The sequence below is a fragment of the Antechinus flavipes genome, chromosome 2 (assembly GCF_016432865.1).
Source record: "Antechinus flavipes isolate AdamAnt ecotype Samford, QLD, Australia chromosome 2, AdamAnt_v2, whole genome shotgun sequence".
NCBI lineage: Eukaryota > Metazoa > Chordata > Mammalia > Dasyuromorphia > Dasyuridae > Antechinus > Antechinus flavipes.
In genome coordinates this window covers 22,687,738-22,700,417 of record NC_067399.1, presented here as the reverse complement: position 1 = coordinate 22,700,417, position 12,680 = coordinate 22,687,738, and the positions used below count along the sequence as shown (strand labels likewise).

Sequence of the window (12,680 nt, the reverse complement as noted above, 5' to 3'; positions counted from 1 at the left end):
GAGTCACGTCCATCAGAATTGGTCAATTCTATTGACATCAATTGTATGATGATACATATTGTTGTTGCCATGTATAATGATCCCCTGGTCCTGCTCATTTCCCTCAGCATCCCTTCCTGTAAGTCTCTCCAAGCCTCTCTGTATTCATCCTGCTGGTCATTTCTTACAGAACAATAATATTCCATAACATTCATATATCACAATTTATTCAGCCATTCTCCCACTGATGGGCATCCATTCAGCTTCCAGTTTCTGGCCACTACAACGAGGGCTGCCACAAACATTCGTGCACATATAGGAGGGACCTGTTCTCTAGACAATGAAATGGAAGAGCCTCCATCAGCCAGGAAAGTGATTTTCCTAAAGCTCAGGTCCGATCACATCCCGCTTCCTTCACTGTGGCTTCCAGGAGCAAATACTAAATAGGGCCCTTGGGAGTCACAGCCTTCAGAACCTGCCCCCTCTCCCCTTCTTACATCTTCCTCCCTGGCCAATGACCCCCGGCCTTCTGACCTTCCACCTCTTAGTTCTGGGCATTCCCTCTGCTGCCCCTCCCTCCTTTGCTCTGACCACTGACCTCCCTGGCTTTTTGAAATTCTTACCTACACCCCACCTCTTACAGGACCCCTTCCCTCCCCTGTCTTAATTACCTTCTGTTTGTCCTCTGTGGCCCACATTAGACTGAGGGTGACTCGAGGGCGGGACTCGCCTCTCGCCTCTTTTAGTATCCCCAGAGCCTGGCGCAGGGCTGGCACCCAGCGGGCGCGTCACAAATCTCTGTTGACCGATTATGGGCCAAGTATCCCGCTCGCCCCCTGGAGAATGGCCCCTGATGTGGTGAGCGGGCGGCCCTGTAGAAGACCCAGAGAATAACCTCCGATCGACCAACAGACTCACTGAGCGCCCGCAACACGCCGGGCACTCCCGGGTTACCCTGGGAACGGCAAGACAGAAAGGGACCAGGCCCTGCCCTCAGTGGTCCTGGAGCCCTCTGGCAGTGAGGCTGAGGAAAGTGATGGGCCCTGCTGTTTCTCAAAGAATAAAATAAAGTCAGATACATCCTATCACAAGGGGAGCCAAGTCTCCTGAGCTACAGCTGCAAAACTATTTTTAAAAACAAGTTCACAGATCTCAGGTTAAGCTCTTTGGTCTTTTCATATCTGGTGACCCTGAGCAAGTCACTTAGCCCTGTGTTACCTGAGAGAGAGAGAGAAACATACACAGAGAAAGACAGACCCACAGAGACAGAGACAGAGAGACAGAGACAGGAAGAGAGAGACACAGAGAGAATTCGGGACTACAGGATGGGCTGCAGTGAAAGATGGGCAGAATAACAGAATTGTGGAGGGGGCAGCTCTAAGCTAAGCCATACTCATGGGCATCCAGCCCTGATTGAAGGCCTTCCCGGTGAGGAGGAGCCTGGCGCTCCTGGAGGCCCTCTGCCTCTTGCACAGCCCTAATCACTAGGGAGTGTGTTCGTACTGTCTGAATCTGTGTGATCCCATTTGGGGTTTTCTTGGCAAAGATACCGGTGTGATGGCCATTTCTCTCTCCAGCTGCTTTTATAGAGGACGTAACTGGGACAAGCAGGGTTAAGTGAATTGCTCAAGGTCATATTGCCGGTCTGTCTGGGGCTGGATCTGGCTCCGGGCTCAGTGTTCTGCTCCCACACCCCCAGCTGCCTGCCTCAGGGAGATTAGGGGCTTCCCCCAGTGGAAGGAGCTGTGTGAGAGCCTGAGGGTTTGGCTCCCTGGAGACAGATGGGGCTGGCTCTGTATGTATGTGTCAAGGACCAAGTGGCCGCCCGCTACTGACAGACCCTTCCTCCCCTTCATTTGTCCCGACGCTTTCCTCCGAGCCCACCCCTTTCAGCTTCGGGGTCCGCTGTGTGGTGGCGGCGACAGCGCATAAATCAGGGGGTGTATGTAAGGTATTCAGAGTCCTGCTCCTAGCAGTTGGTGGAGCCGGTGCCTGGGAGGAGACTGGGAAAGCCCCTCCAGGAGACTTTCCCAGGCTTGAAGGAAGCCAAAGATGCTGAGGTAGAAGTACGGTGAGGTAGAAGTTCCATCAAAGATGGAAGACGGGGCAGCGAGCAGGCAGAGGAGTCCGTGCTGGACCACGTGGAAGGGAGCTGCGGGTGACAAGGAGACAGGAGAGCTAAATGCTGAGCGGGAGTCACTGGAGGTTACGGAGTCCACAAGTAATATCATCAGCTCCCAGCTCTAGGAACATCCCTTTGGCAGCTGCGCCCAGAGTGAGAGGGGAGACAGGGAGGCCCAGGAGGAGGCTGTTTTGCCGGTAAAGGCAGAGGTGATGAGGGTTTGTTCTGGGGTGATGACTCTGGAAGAGAAGTGATGTTGGGAAGATTTGGCAATTGATTGGATCTAGGAGGGGGAGAAGGACCTTGTCTGGGTAGTATTTAAGGGTTCTGGCCACATTAAGTAGCGTGTGAGAAGTTCTGAGAAGGCATTGGCCTTCAGTGATCCTTCGGTGATGGGAAATGAAAGCGCCTTGGGTGGGGATTCACCCACCCCTGATAAGCATCTTTGATTCCGGGCCAGCTGAGCAGGAAGAGCCTGCCTTGGCTACCTTGGTCCCCTTCCTTTCCCTCCTCCTCCAACCTGTGACCTTTCCCGATGACTCTTCACATCCCTCTGGTGACTTTGGCTTCCGGGCTTTTTGGAAAAGAACCAAAGGAGTTCATCCATCTCACTGCCTGTACCCCGTACTGGACTTCTCACTCTCTTTACATCACTTGGGTTCCTCGAAATCCCAAATAAAATCCCATCTTCTGAAAAAAGTCTTTCTTAATCCTCCTTAAAGGTAGGGAAAGAGCTGGTGCACAGAGCACTGGGTCTGGAGTCAGGAAGACTCATCTCACGAGTTCAACTTCCCTCTCAGACACTAACTTGTCTCAGTTTCCTTATCTGTAAAATGAACTGGAGAAGGAAATGGCAAACCACTCCAGTGTCTCTGCCAGGAAAACCGCAAATGAAATCACAAAGAGTTGGACACAACTGAAGTGACTGAACAACAAAATCATCTTTAATCTTATTAGTTTCTCTAAGCTAATCTCCAATCTATCTTGGTACACAACTATTTGCTTGTTATTTTTCCTATTAGACTTGAGTTTCTTAAGAGCAGGAATTGGTTTTTTTTTTGTCTTTCTCTTTATCGCCAGAACTTAGAATAAAGCCTAGCACATAGTAGGTCCTTAATAGATGCTTCTTGACTTGGCTTATACTGTTTTTGAAGGCATCCTGAAGGGAGCAGATTTTGAAGATTGGGATAGATATGGATGAATGGAAAATAGATGGGCATATTCTCATTTAAGGAATAAAGTGAGCAAGGTGTCAAAAAAAAACCAATCAATCAATCAGGGTGTCATGATTGACAGGAGGAAAGGGAATAAAGAGGGGTGACAGGAAACAGATGAGCTTGGCTCCAGTTGGAAACTGAAGAGACCACATGGTGGAGATGCAAAGTCTCAAATATTAGATCCAGAAATCTGGACTCAACCTTGTAAGTTGAGAGGGTTAGCTTGTTCCCTCCCTCACCAAAGAATGGAAGCTCCTCAAGAGCAGGATTGTCCGATTTTATCTTGGCATCCTCAGCGCACAGTATGCTGGTTGGCACATACTAGGTTTTCAATACACAAAATTCAATATTTTTCTAATGTGACTTCTCTGTGGTGAATTGGGGTGAATATTCCTTTTGGTTTTGTATGATTCTTTTTCGTGGGGAGAACATGTCTCATCATTTCTTCATGGCTGAGGGGAATCATAAAACCCTCTGACATATCCTTTCTTTCTTCCCCAGGAGTGAAGAAGCGAACTAAGGTCATCAAGAACAGTGTGAATCCTGTATGGAATGAGGTGAGGAGCTGTTCAGAGAACACGGAATACTGCTGGCTTCCTGGAGGAGGCAGATTTTTAAGGAATACATTAGAAGAGGGGAAAGTTCTAGCAGTTCTGGCTGTGAGCTGGATTCATGAAATCCCGTGTAGTATAAGGGAGAGGGGAGAATAGGTGGGCCCACCTTTGGTCTTGGAGTCAGAAAACCCCAGATTCATATCCTAACCAGCTACTTACTAGCTCCCTGACGTTGCTGCTCCAGCCTTACTTATTCATCTGTAAATTGAGGGGTTTGGATTATTTGGTCCTGGAGGACCCTTTCGGCTTGAGATCCAAGACTCTTCACCTTACTAATATCCCTTTTTGAAAAATTATAGCTAAGTCCACTCCCTGATTATCTGAATGTTATTCTGGGAATTGCCCTTCTAACAACTAGAGATTTACTAATCAAGGCATTAGGGGCTGCCTCTGGGGCTCTTCCTCCTTTAAATCACATCCTTCCTCCTCTTTCTTTAAGATTCCTCCCCAGTCAAAATCATCTCCCCAGGAAGCCCTCCCTGATTACTGTCTCCCTATTCAGTTCCTTCTCTCACCCTTATCCCCAGCTGGGGGCTGGTAGAAAGTGTTTTCAGATCTCTTTTCTGGGTATAAGTCAGGTTTCCTCCCTTAGGCTAGCCTGAGGGGGCACTGAAGGAGAAAAAGGCTTCCAGAAAATGTGAATCCAACCAGACCAGAATGTGGTCCATTATTTTACAGAGGGGATCCCTGAGCCTAACGAGGGTGTCTCAGCTCCTTTCCTCCAGGAGCTTGAAGGAGGAAACACAGCCTCTGGCCCCAGGGAACTTCTAGTCTGAAGGAGTCAGATCCGCTCCAGTCCTTAGGGCGCCTCCAGGCTGAAGGGGCAGACCTGCCTGTCCTCAAGGAGCCTCTAGTTCAAGGAGAAAACCTAGCCTTCGCTCTGGGCGCCTCTGGTCAGGGGGCAGACCCAGTCCTTTTCTCCAGGGAGTTCTGGGCTGATGGGGGGAGGTGGTACGGAAGGTGGTGGGAGAAGGGGCTCCTGGCTTGACTCCCTAAGAAAGCAGCCAGGTTCTCTCTGCCCTGTCTCTTCCTGCGGCCTCTGTCCCAGGTGCTGATCTCCGGCCACTTAGCGCGTGGGGCAGTGATGAGGCAGGTGCGCGTGGGGCAGTGATGAGCCAGGTGCGTGTGGGGCGGTGATGAGCCAGATGCGCGGCCCTTCCTTTGCCTTCCACCCGCTGCTGCCAGCCCTGGGCTCTCTGCTGATGCTGCCCTTTCTCTCCTTCCAGGGATTTGAGTGGGACTTAAAGGGCATTCCCTTGGACCATACCTCTGAGCTGCACGTGGTGGTCAAAGACCATGAGACGGTCGGAAGGAACAGGTGAGAAACCAAAGGTGGCTGAGAAAGATGCTGCCCTTTGGGACCCCCACCCATCTTGTGGTCTAGATGTTCTTTTCTACTTACTGTTTATTATTCTTGTTTTTTAAATGATTTGATTTGATTTTCCTCAATTACATGTAAAATCAATTTTTAGCATTCTTTCTTTATAATCATTGAGTTCTAAATTTCCTCCCTGGTCTCCTCCCTCCTTGCAAAGGCAGGCACTTTGATGTGGATTATTCATATTTAGGCATACAAAACACCAACCTTTTATTCACCCCTGGGTCATGTCTGAGAGTTTATAAATAATGGCCAGCATCGTGGAATTATGAGCACTTTGCGAATTATGTTACTAGGAATTAATTAATTATAATTATTCATGTAGTAATCTAAGATGTTCAAAATACTTTACAAATATCATCTCATTTGTTCTTTACAACAAATAGGTAAGTGATTTGCCCAGCTCCACAAAGTTCATTTCCTGAGCAAGAAGATGGGAGATCAGTTCCTTTGTCTAATATAAAAAAATCATCCTGGAGGTCAGGATCTGGCAGTGTGTGGGGGTAGGGTAGAAGATAACTTATCTGAACCTCAGTTTCTTCATCTGTAAGATGAGGGACTGAGGCTAGGAGGTCCCTGAGTTTTCTTCTGGATGTAATATTCTGTGATTTTTCTGGGCTTATCTGTCATGTCTTGAAGTCTACTCCCTAAGATTTATTTAAATCAGAAGGCGGCTGTATTCTGCATACATGAAAGGGCTTCTGTTTGAGAGAACCACAGATCCTTGGACTGATCTGAGACATGGTCTTAGGTAATTTTTGGGAAAATATAGTAAGGACAGAAGGGCAAAAGCATCCTCCCTGTTACCCTACATCAGGGCCCATTCTTCGCTTGGGGAATAGCTGAATGAAGTTACACATGTTACTGAGGAGCCCCCCAGGACTCCATCCCTGAATGCTGTTCTCCCTTCTGGGAGTTCCCATTAAGTTTGTCATGGGGTGAGGGTCTTCCTTGCTCAACTGAGCTCACTCTTTCCAAGATGCAACGTCTCCCCTAACAGTCCACTGCCAAGTGGGGTCAAGCAGGTTGTTCCCTTGCCATACTGGCCCCTCCTCAGCTGCAGATCCCTCTCAGAATTCTTGTTTCCCTAAAATCACAAGAGAAGAAACACGAAACAAACAGAGATTTATATGTTCTAGGACACCAGGAAGCTGGGTGGGAAGATTAGGCAGCTGCTCCTAAATCCTCCTAACCTGATAGAGAAAGTAAAATCTTCTGCTTGAGCCTTTTTTTTTTTAATAATAACTTTTTATTGACAGAACTCATTCCAGGGTAATTTTTTACAACATTATCCCTTGCACTCGCTTCTGTTCCGATTTTTCCCCTCCCTCCCTCCACCCCCTCCCCCAGATGGCAAGCAGTCCTTTACATGTTAAATAGGTTGCAGTATATCCTAGATACAATATATGTTTGCAGAACCGAACAGTTCTCTTGTTGCACAGGGAGAATTGGATTCAGAAGGTAGAAATAACCTGGGAAGAAAAACAGAAATGCAAACAGTTTACATTCATTTCCCAGTGTTCTTTCTTTGGGTGTAGCTGCCTCTGTCCATCCTTGATCAATTGAAACTGAATTAGTTGAGCCTTTTGTATACACTCTCAGCTACCATATTCACTCAATCAGAATTTTTTTTTCCTATCAAGCACCAGTCCCCCTGTTACTCATGGTAGGGGACAAGTAGGCTCATCAAATCTTCATACTTTGGATTGAAATCAGACAAGGAACACTGTGCAGTCTCCAGGACTTTGCAATCAGGAAGTCTAGTTCAAATCCTGTCTCAGACACTAAGTGGGTGATTCTGGGCAAGTCACAACCTTTGTTTATCTTGGTTTCCTCATTTGTAAAAGGAGATAAAAATAGTTATTATTGAGATATATCTCAGTCATATCTGAATGTTTATGACAGTTTGGGGTTTTCTAGATAAAGGCACTGGAATAGTTTGCCATTTCCTTCCCCTAATTCTTAAGATGGTTGTGAGAATTAACATATATACAGTGTTTTGTGTGATATAAATAAATACTAGTTATAATCATCATCATCATCATCATCATCATCATCATGACGAGTACTCCATTTCTCCTGTTACTCTCTTCTAAACTTTCTGCACTCTAATCCCAACCCTTATCACTCAACTGTAGCTCCTCTCTCTAAGGTTATCAGCGAATTTGAGCCAAATCTAAAGACTACTTCTTGATCCTCTTCCTCCACACACACCTTTATGTGGTCATCGCCCATTAGAGTGGACGTTCCTTGAGTGAGAGAGCTGTTCTGAGTGCATGGACTTAGATCCCTAGCACTTAGAAAAGTGTCTGGAACAGAAAGCCACTCATTAAATGCCCATCCACCTCTCTCTCTCTGTCCATCTGCGGACCACTTCCTCCTGGTTTCTCTGCTCTCTCTAGGTTTTCATGATTTTGCCCTCTTGGTTCTCCTTGTTGTATAATCTTTCTTCCTCATGTTTTTTTGCTGGATTCTGGAGATCTCCCCCCACCAAAGTTCCGACCTGAACCTTCTTCTTTTTTCTCTTTCACTTGGAGAGCTCACCAGTTCCCATCTTTTTCCATAGAGATGATTTACAGGTATATAGATATGCTTTTTTTTTTTTTAACTTTAGCTTCTCTTTTGAGCTTCAGGCCTGCACCACCAACTGGACGTTTCTAACTCTATGTCTGGTGGGCACCTTAAATTCAGTGATTCCAAAGCAAAATTAATAACATTTCCCTCCAAATTTTCTCCTCTTCTGAACTTCCCTATTGCTGTTGAGGGCACCAGGTTCCCCCAGATTCAAAACCTTGTTGTTACCCTTAACTTCTCTTTTTTACTTAATTCTGACTCTAATTCCAAGTCAGTTGCCAAATCTTGTAATTCATTTCTCTGCATCATTTCTCACATATATCTTCTTCATTCTATGTCCATAGACATCATCCCAGTTCAAACCCTCATTGATCATTTCCTGGACCACTACAATTCTGTCCTCATTAGTTTTCCTTCTTCCTGTCCTTTTTCATCCTGATCCATCCTTCATTTGAAGGATTTTATTAAAGTTTAGATTTGATCACGTCATCATCCTGCCCAATAAATTCCAGTGCTCTCTATTATTTTCAAGATTCGGACCTGGCCCCTCCCTATCTTTCTAATCTTCTTTGTTTTAAATTTATTTTTAATTAATGTATTAAAACAAACATTCTTTCTTTTAAAAATTTTTTATTAAAGCGTTTTATTTTTAAAACATGTGCAAAGATCATTTTCAGCATTCACCCTTGCAAAACCCTGTGTTCTAAATTTTCCCTCCCTTCCCCCACCTCCTCCTCTAGACCATAAGTAACCCAATATATGTTAAACATGTACCATTCTTCTATACATATTTCCCCAATTATCATGCTGCACAAGAAAAATCAGATAAAAAAGGGAAAAAATGAGTAAGAAAAGAAAATGGAAGCAAACAACAACAGAGTGAAAATGCTGTGTTGTGATCCACGCTCAGTCTCCACAGTGCTTACTCTGGGTGCAGATGGCTCTCTCCATTATAAGACTATCGGAACTAACCTGAATCATCTCATTGTTGAAAAGAGCCAACTCCATCAGAATTGATTAGTTTGTAACCTTGCTGTAAAACAAGCATTTTCACAACATAGTAGAATAAAATGGAATTGTAAATACATAACCGGTTCTTCCTTTCAAATATACAACTAAGTTATCATGTAGATTTTTCTCTCATTTTTCTTCCACTCCCCACTCTAGAGATGGCTACCAATAGACACAAATATATATGTATATATGTAAAATTATTCTATACATAATTCTATTTATTCTTTCTCTGGATGTACATGGTATCTTCATATGTCTTTTGTAGTTAACTTGAGTACTTAAAATAGATAAAATAGCTTACTCAAAATTGTTCTTAAAACAATATTGCTATTATTGTATACAATGTTCTCTTGGTCCTGCTCATTTTGTTCTTCATCATTTAATGCAAGTCTTTTCATATTTTCCTAAAATCATTGAACTCATCATTTTTTTATAGCACAATAACATTCAATCACAATCATATTCCATAATTTGTTCAGCTCTTCCCCAACTGATGGGCATTCCAACAATTTCCTATTCTCTGCCCACTAGAAAGAGACCTGCTATAGTTATTTTAGAGCATATAGATTTTTTTCCTTTCCCCCTCCTTATTTATGAAAATAGATACAATATAATGATATCACTGGGTCAAAGTTTAGGTAATTTAATTACTGTTTGGGCATAATTCCAAATTGTTCTCCAGAATGGTTGGATTGTTTCATAATTCCACTAACAATGAATGAGTGTTCCAATTTTTCCACATCATCTCCAACATTTGTCTCTTTCCTGTTTTATCATTTTAGCCAATCTCGTAGATGTAAAATATCTCAAGGTTGTTTTAATCTGCATTTTTCTAATCAGTAATGATTTAGAACATTTTACGTGACTATAAATTGCTTTGATTTCTTCATCTGAAAACTGCTTATTATAGCCTTTGATCATTTATCAATTGGGAAATGACTCTTATTTTTATGGATTTGATAAAGTTATTTATATATTTGAGGTAGATTTTAGTTGTCTATAAATGTTTTCCTCCATTTTTATACTTTCTAGTCTTGGCTACAAAACCTTTTTAATTTAATGCAATCAAAATTATAAACAAACCCTACTGCCTTTTATGCTAGCTATTTCTTGCATATCTTACTTAGTCTCCTATCTCCATGGCTTTGTATTGGCTGGAACTTTCTCTTCTAACCTTTGATTTTTATAATCTTTGGCTTCCTTTAAGATTCTGCTCAAGAAGGAACCTTTCCTGATTCTTTCTGCTGCTATTATCATGCCCTTTAAGGTTATCTTCCATCTAGTTATATTTATCTTTATGTGCTATCTCCTGGTTGAAATTTAGGTTCTTTGAGGATAGGGATTGCTATTAATTTTTCTTTATTTTTCCAGCACTTAGGACAGTACCTAGCAAAAAAAAATATGCTTAATAGTTGACGATTTGCCTCTGTACTTGTAGTGCTTGGCCGAGAGTCTAGAGGAAGCAAGTGGTTAAGGCTTGCTGGCTGACTGATTGGTTGCCCCGTAAAACCCAGAAGGAAGATTAGTGGTGAAGGAGGGTGAATCTGAACATACTTTAAGTACTGGCCCTCATTGGCCACATCTCCCATTATATTTAGACTGGCCTCTGAAATTAGTAATCATGGTTCATGGTTAAATTCCCATTTACACACTCCAGGCAGTTTGCTGTTTGCCATCCTATATTTTCTTGCCTCTTAACTGGCTCGGGCTACCTTGTCCTCCCCAAATCTTATTTCCCCTCTCAGCCTCAGATCTCTACCTGTTAAAATCCTATCTGCCCAGTTTTTACAAAGAATGGAGCTGTCCATTGGTGTCGATCCTGTTTCCCATTCCCATTCCCCTGTTCTGGGGCATCTTAGCAATGACGTGGTGGTTTTCTTAGAATATCCCTCAGTGGGGAGTAGAGAGGCAGAGTGGGAAAGGGTTCACATATCAGACCTGTAGTCAAGAGGAGCTGGATTCAAATCCCTCTTAGGAGACCCTGGACCAGTCACTTAACTTATCCATCTCTCAGTCTCCTGGACCCATTGACTAATAAGGTATCTTCCAATTTTAAATCTGTGGTCTTGTGACTGTGAGCAATATTGTTCCCATTTAACAGTTGAGGAAATAATCTTAACCAGTGGAAGTGACTGGTTAATAGTCAGTCCTTGGTAAAATTATGACTCGGCCAGTGTTTGCCTTCTGGGCTTTCCTTAAAACCCTTAGCACAGTGTGCAGCACATAGTAGGCAACTAAATGTTTATTTTCTTCCTTCTGAATCCCACATTTGTGGCTGATTCATGGAAAGCTTGTTGTTGTATTCTTCCAGTGGTTGTGTGTTTGTCAGGGAATGCCCTTAACCTCACTTGGGAAAAAAAAAAAGATATTTGACCCTTGATTTAATTTCTCTTTCTATTGCCCAAATGATTCATTTTTTCTTTCTTTTTTAAATTAAATTTTATTCTTTTCAATGAACAAAATTTTATTTTCTCTCTTTCTTGGTGTACCCATGAACAATCGATATTTGTTTATAGCTGTCTCTATTTGTCTGAAAATGGTTTTGTAATTGTATTTATATAATTCTTGTGTGTGTTTTGGCAGTTATACCCTTGAGTATTTTATGTTGTCTGCAGTTATTTTAAATAAAATTTCTCTTTCTACTTCTTTCTCCTGGGTTTTGTTGGTAATATGTAAACATGCTGATGATTTATGTGAGTTTATTTTATATCTTGCAACTTTACTAAAGTTGCTAACATTTCAAGTAGTTTTTAAGATGATTCTCTTGGTGTACAAACGTATTATCTGCAAAAACGGGAATTTTGTTTCCTTGTTTCCTCTTCTTATTGCTTCAACTTCTTTGTCTTGTTTTATTTTTATAGCTACATTTCTAGTACAGTATGGAATAATAGTGATGATAATGGGCACTCTCGCTTCATCCCTGAACTTACTGGGAAGACTTCCCAGATCATTACAAACAATGCTAGCTGATGGTTTCCAATGAATGCTGCTTATGATTTTAGGAAGCTCCATTCATCCCTGTGCTTCCTAGTGAATCTTGTTGGTTGCTAACGCTTCCTGACCACGGTCCTTACCGTAGCTTTTCTCACGGTCTCTGCTTTCTCCTCTGTTTCTCAGCGTTTACTTTGACTGGTATTTCCATCCTGAAGCTCCTTTTCCATTATCGGCGCTGCCAGGGCTGATTTGACGTCCCCTTGACCCCATTCTGAATAAAGTGGTTTCCTGTATCTGCTTCCTATAGCCCCGATAAAGCTATCTGTCTCAGCCATCCCTGCCAATCCTTCCTGCCTCTCATTCCCACTTCAGCGACTGATCACGGGATCAGCCGCTCATCGTGGCTTTGATAATCGAAGGGAGCACAGGCTGGTACCAGGTCTCCACGCTCAGTGCTCCTGTCAGTCGGAGCTCGCGCGAGGCTGTCGGCCGGGTGGTGCAGTGGATAACCAGAAGCTTGGGCCGGCAGCAGGAGACTCATGTTTTTGAGTACAACAGACACTGTTTGCCTCAGTTTATTTTTCTGTAAAATTACTTAGAGAGGGAAATGCCAAACAGTTCCAGTATCTGTGCTCAGAAACCCCCCAAATGGGGTCAGGAAGAGCTGGACCCGAGAAAACAACAACCACAACATCCCAGTGTGACCATCAGCACATTCTGCTCGGCCATTCTCCACTTACTGGGCATCCCCTCAGGTTCCATTTCTTTGCCAGAAATCATCGTGGAACTGTTGAGAGCAGGGTGTCTGCTTGTGTCAGGATGACTGGTCAGTACATAAAGTCTCTCTG

The 12,680-nt window shown here is 43.5% G+C and overlaps 1 protein-coding gene across 22 annotated transcripts in view; it reads left to right on the top strand.

The window, feature by feature from the left end:
* DYSF (dysferlin) overlaps positions 1-12,680 on the top strand; it is a 225,227-nt gene that overhangs the window by 31,151 nt on the left and 181,396 nt on the right. For all 22 annotated transcript variants that reach the window (XM_051974284.1, XM_051974291.1, XM_051974304.1 and 19 more), the window contains exons 2-3: positions 3,820-3,875; positions 5,159-5,250. In XM_051974284.1, coding sequence (XP_051830244.1) covers positions 3,820-3,875; positions 5,159-5,250 — 148 coding nt within the window. The remainder of the gene's footprint in view (positions 1-3,819; positions 3,876-5,158; positions 5,251-12,680) is intronic.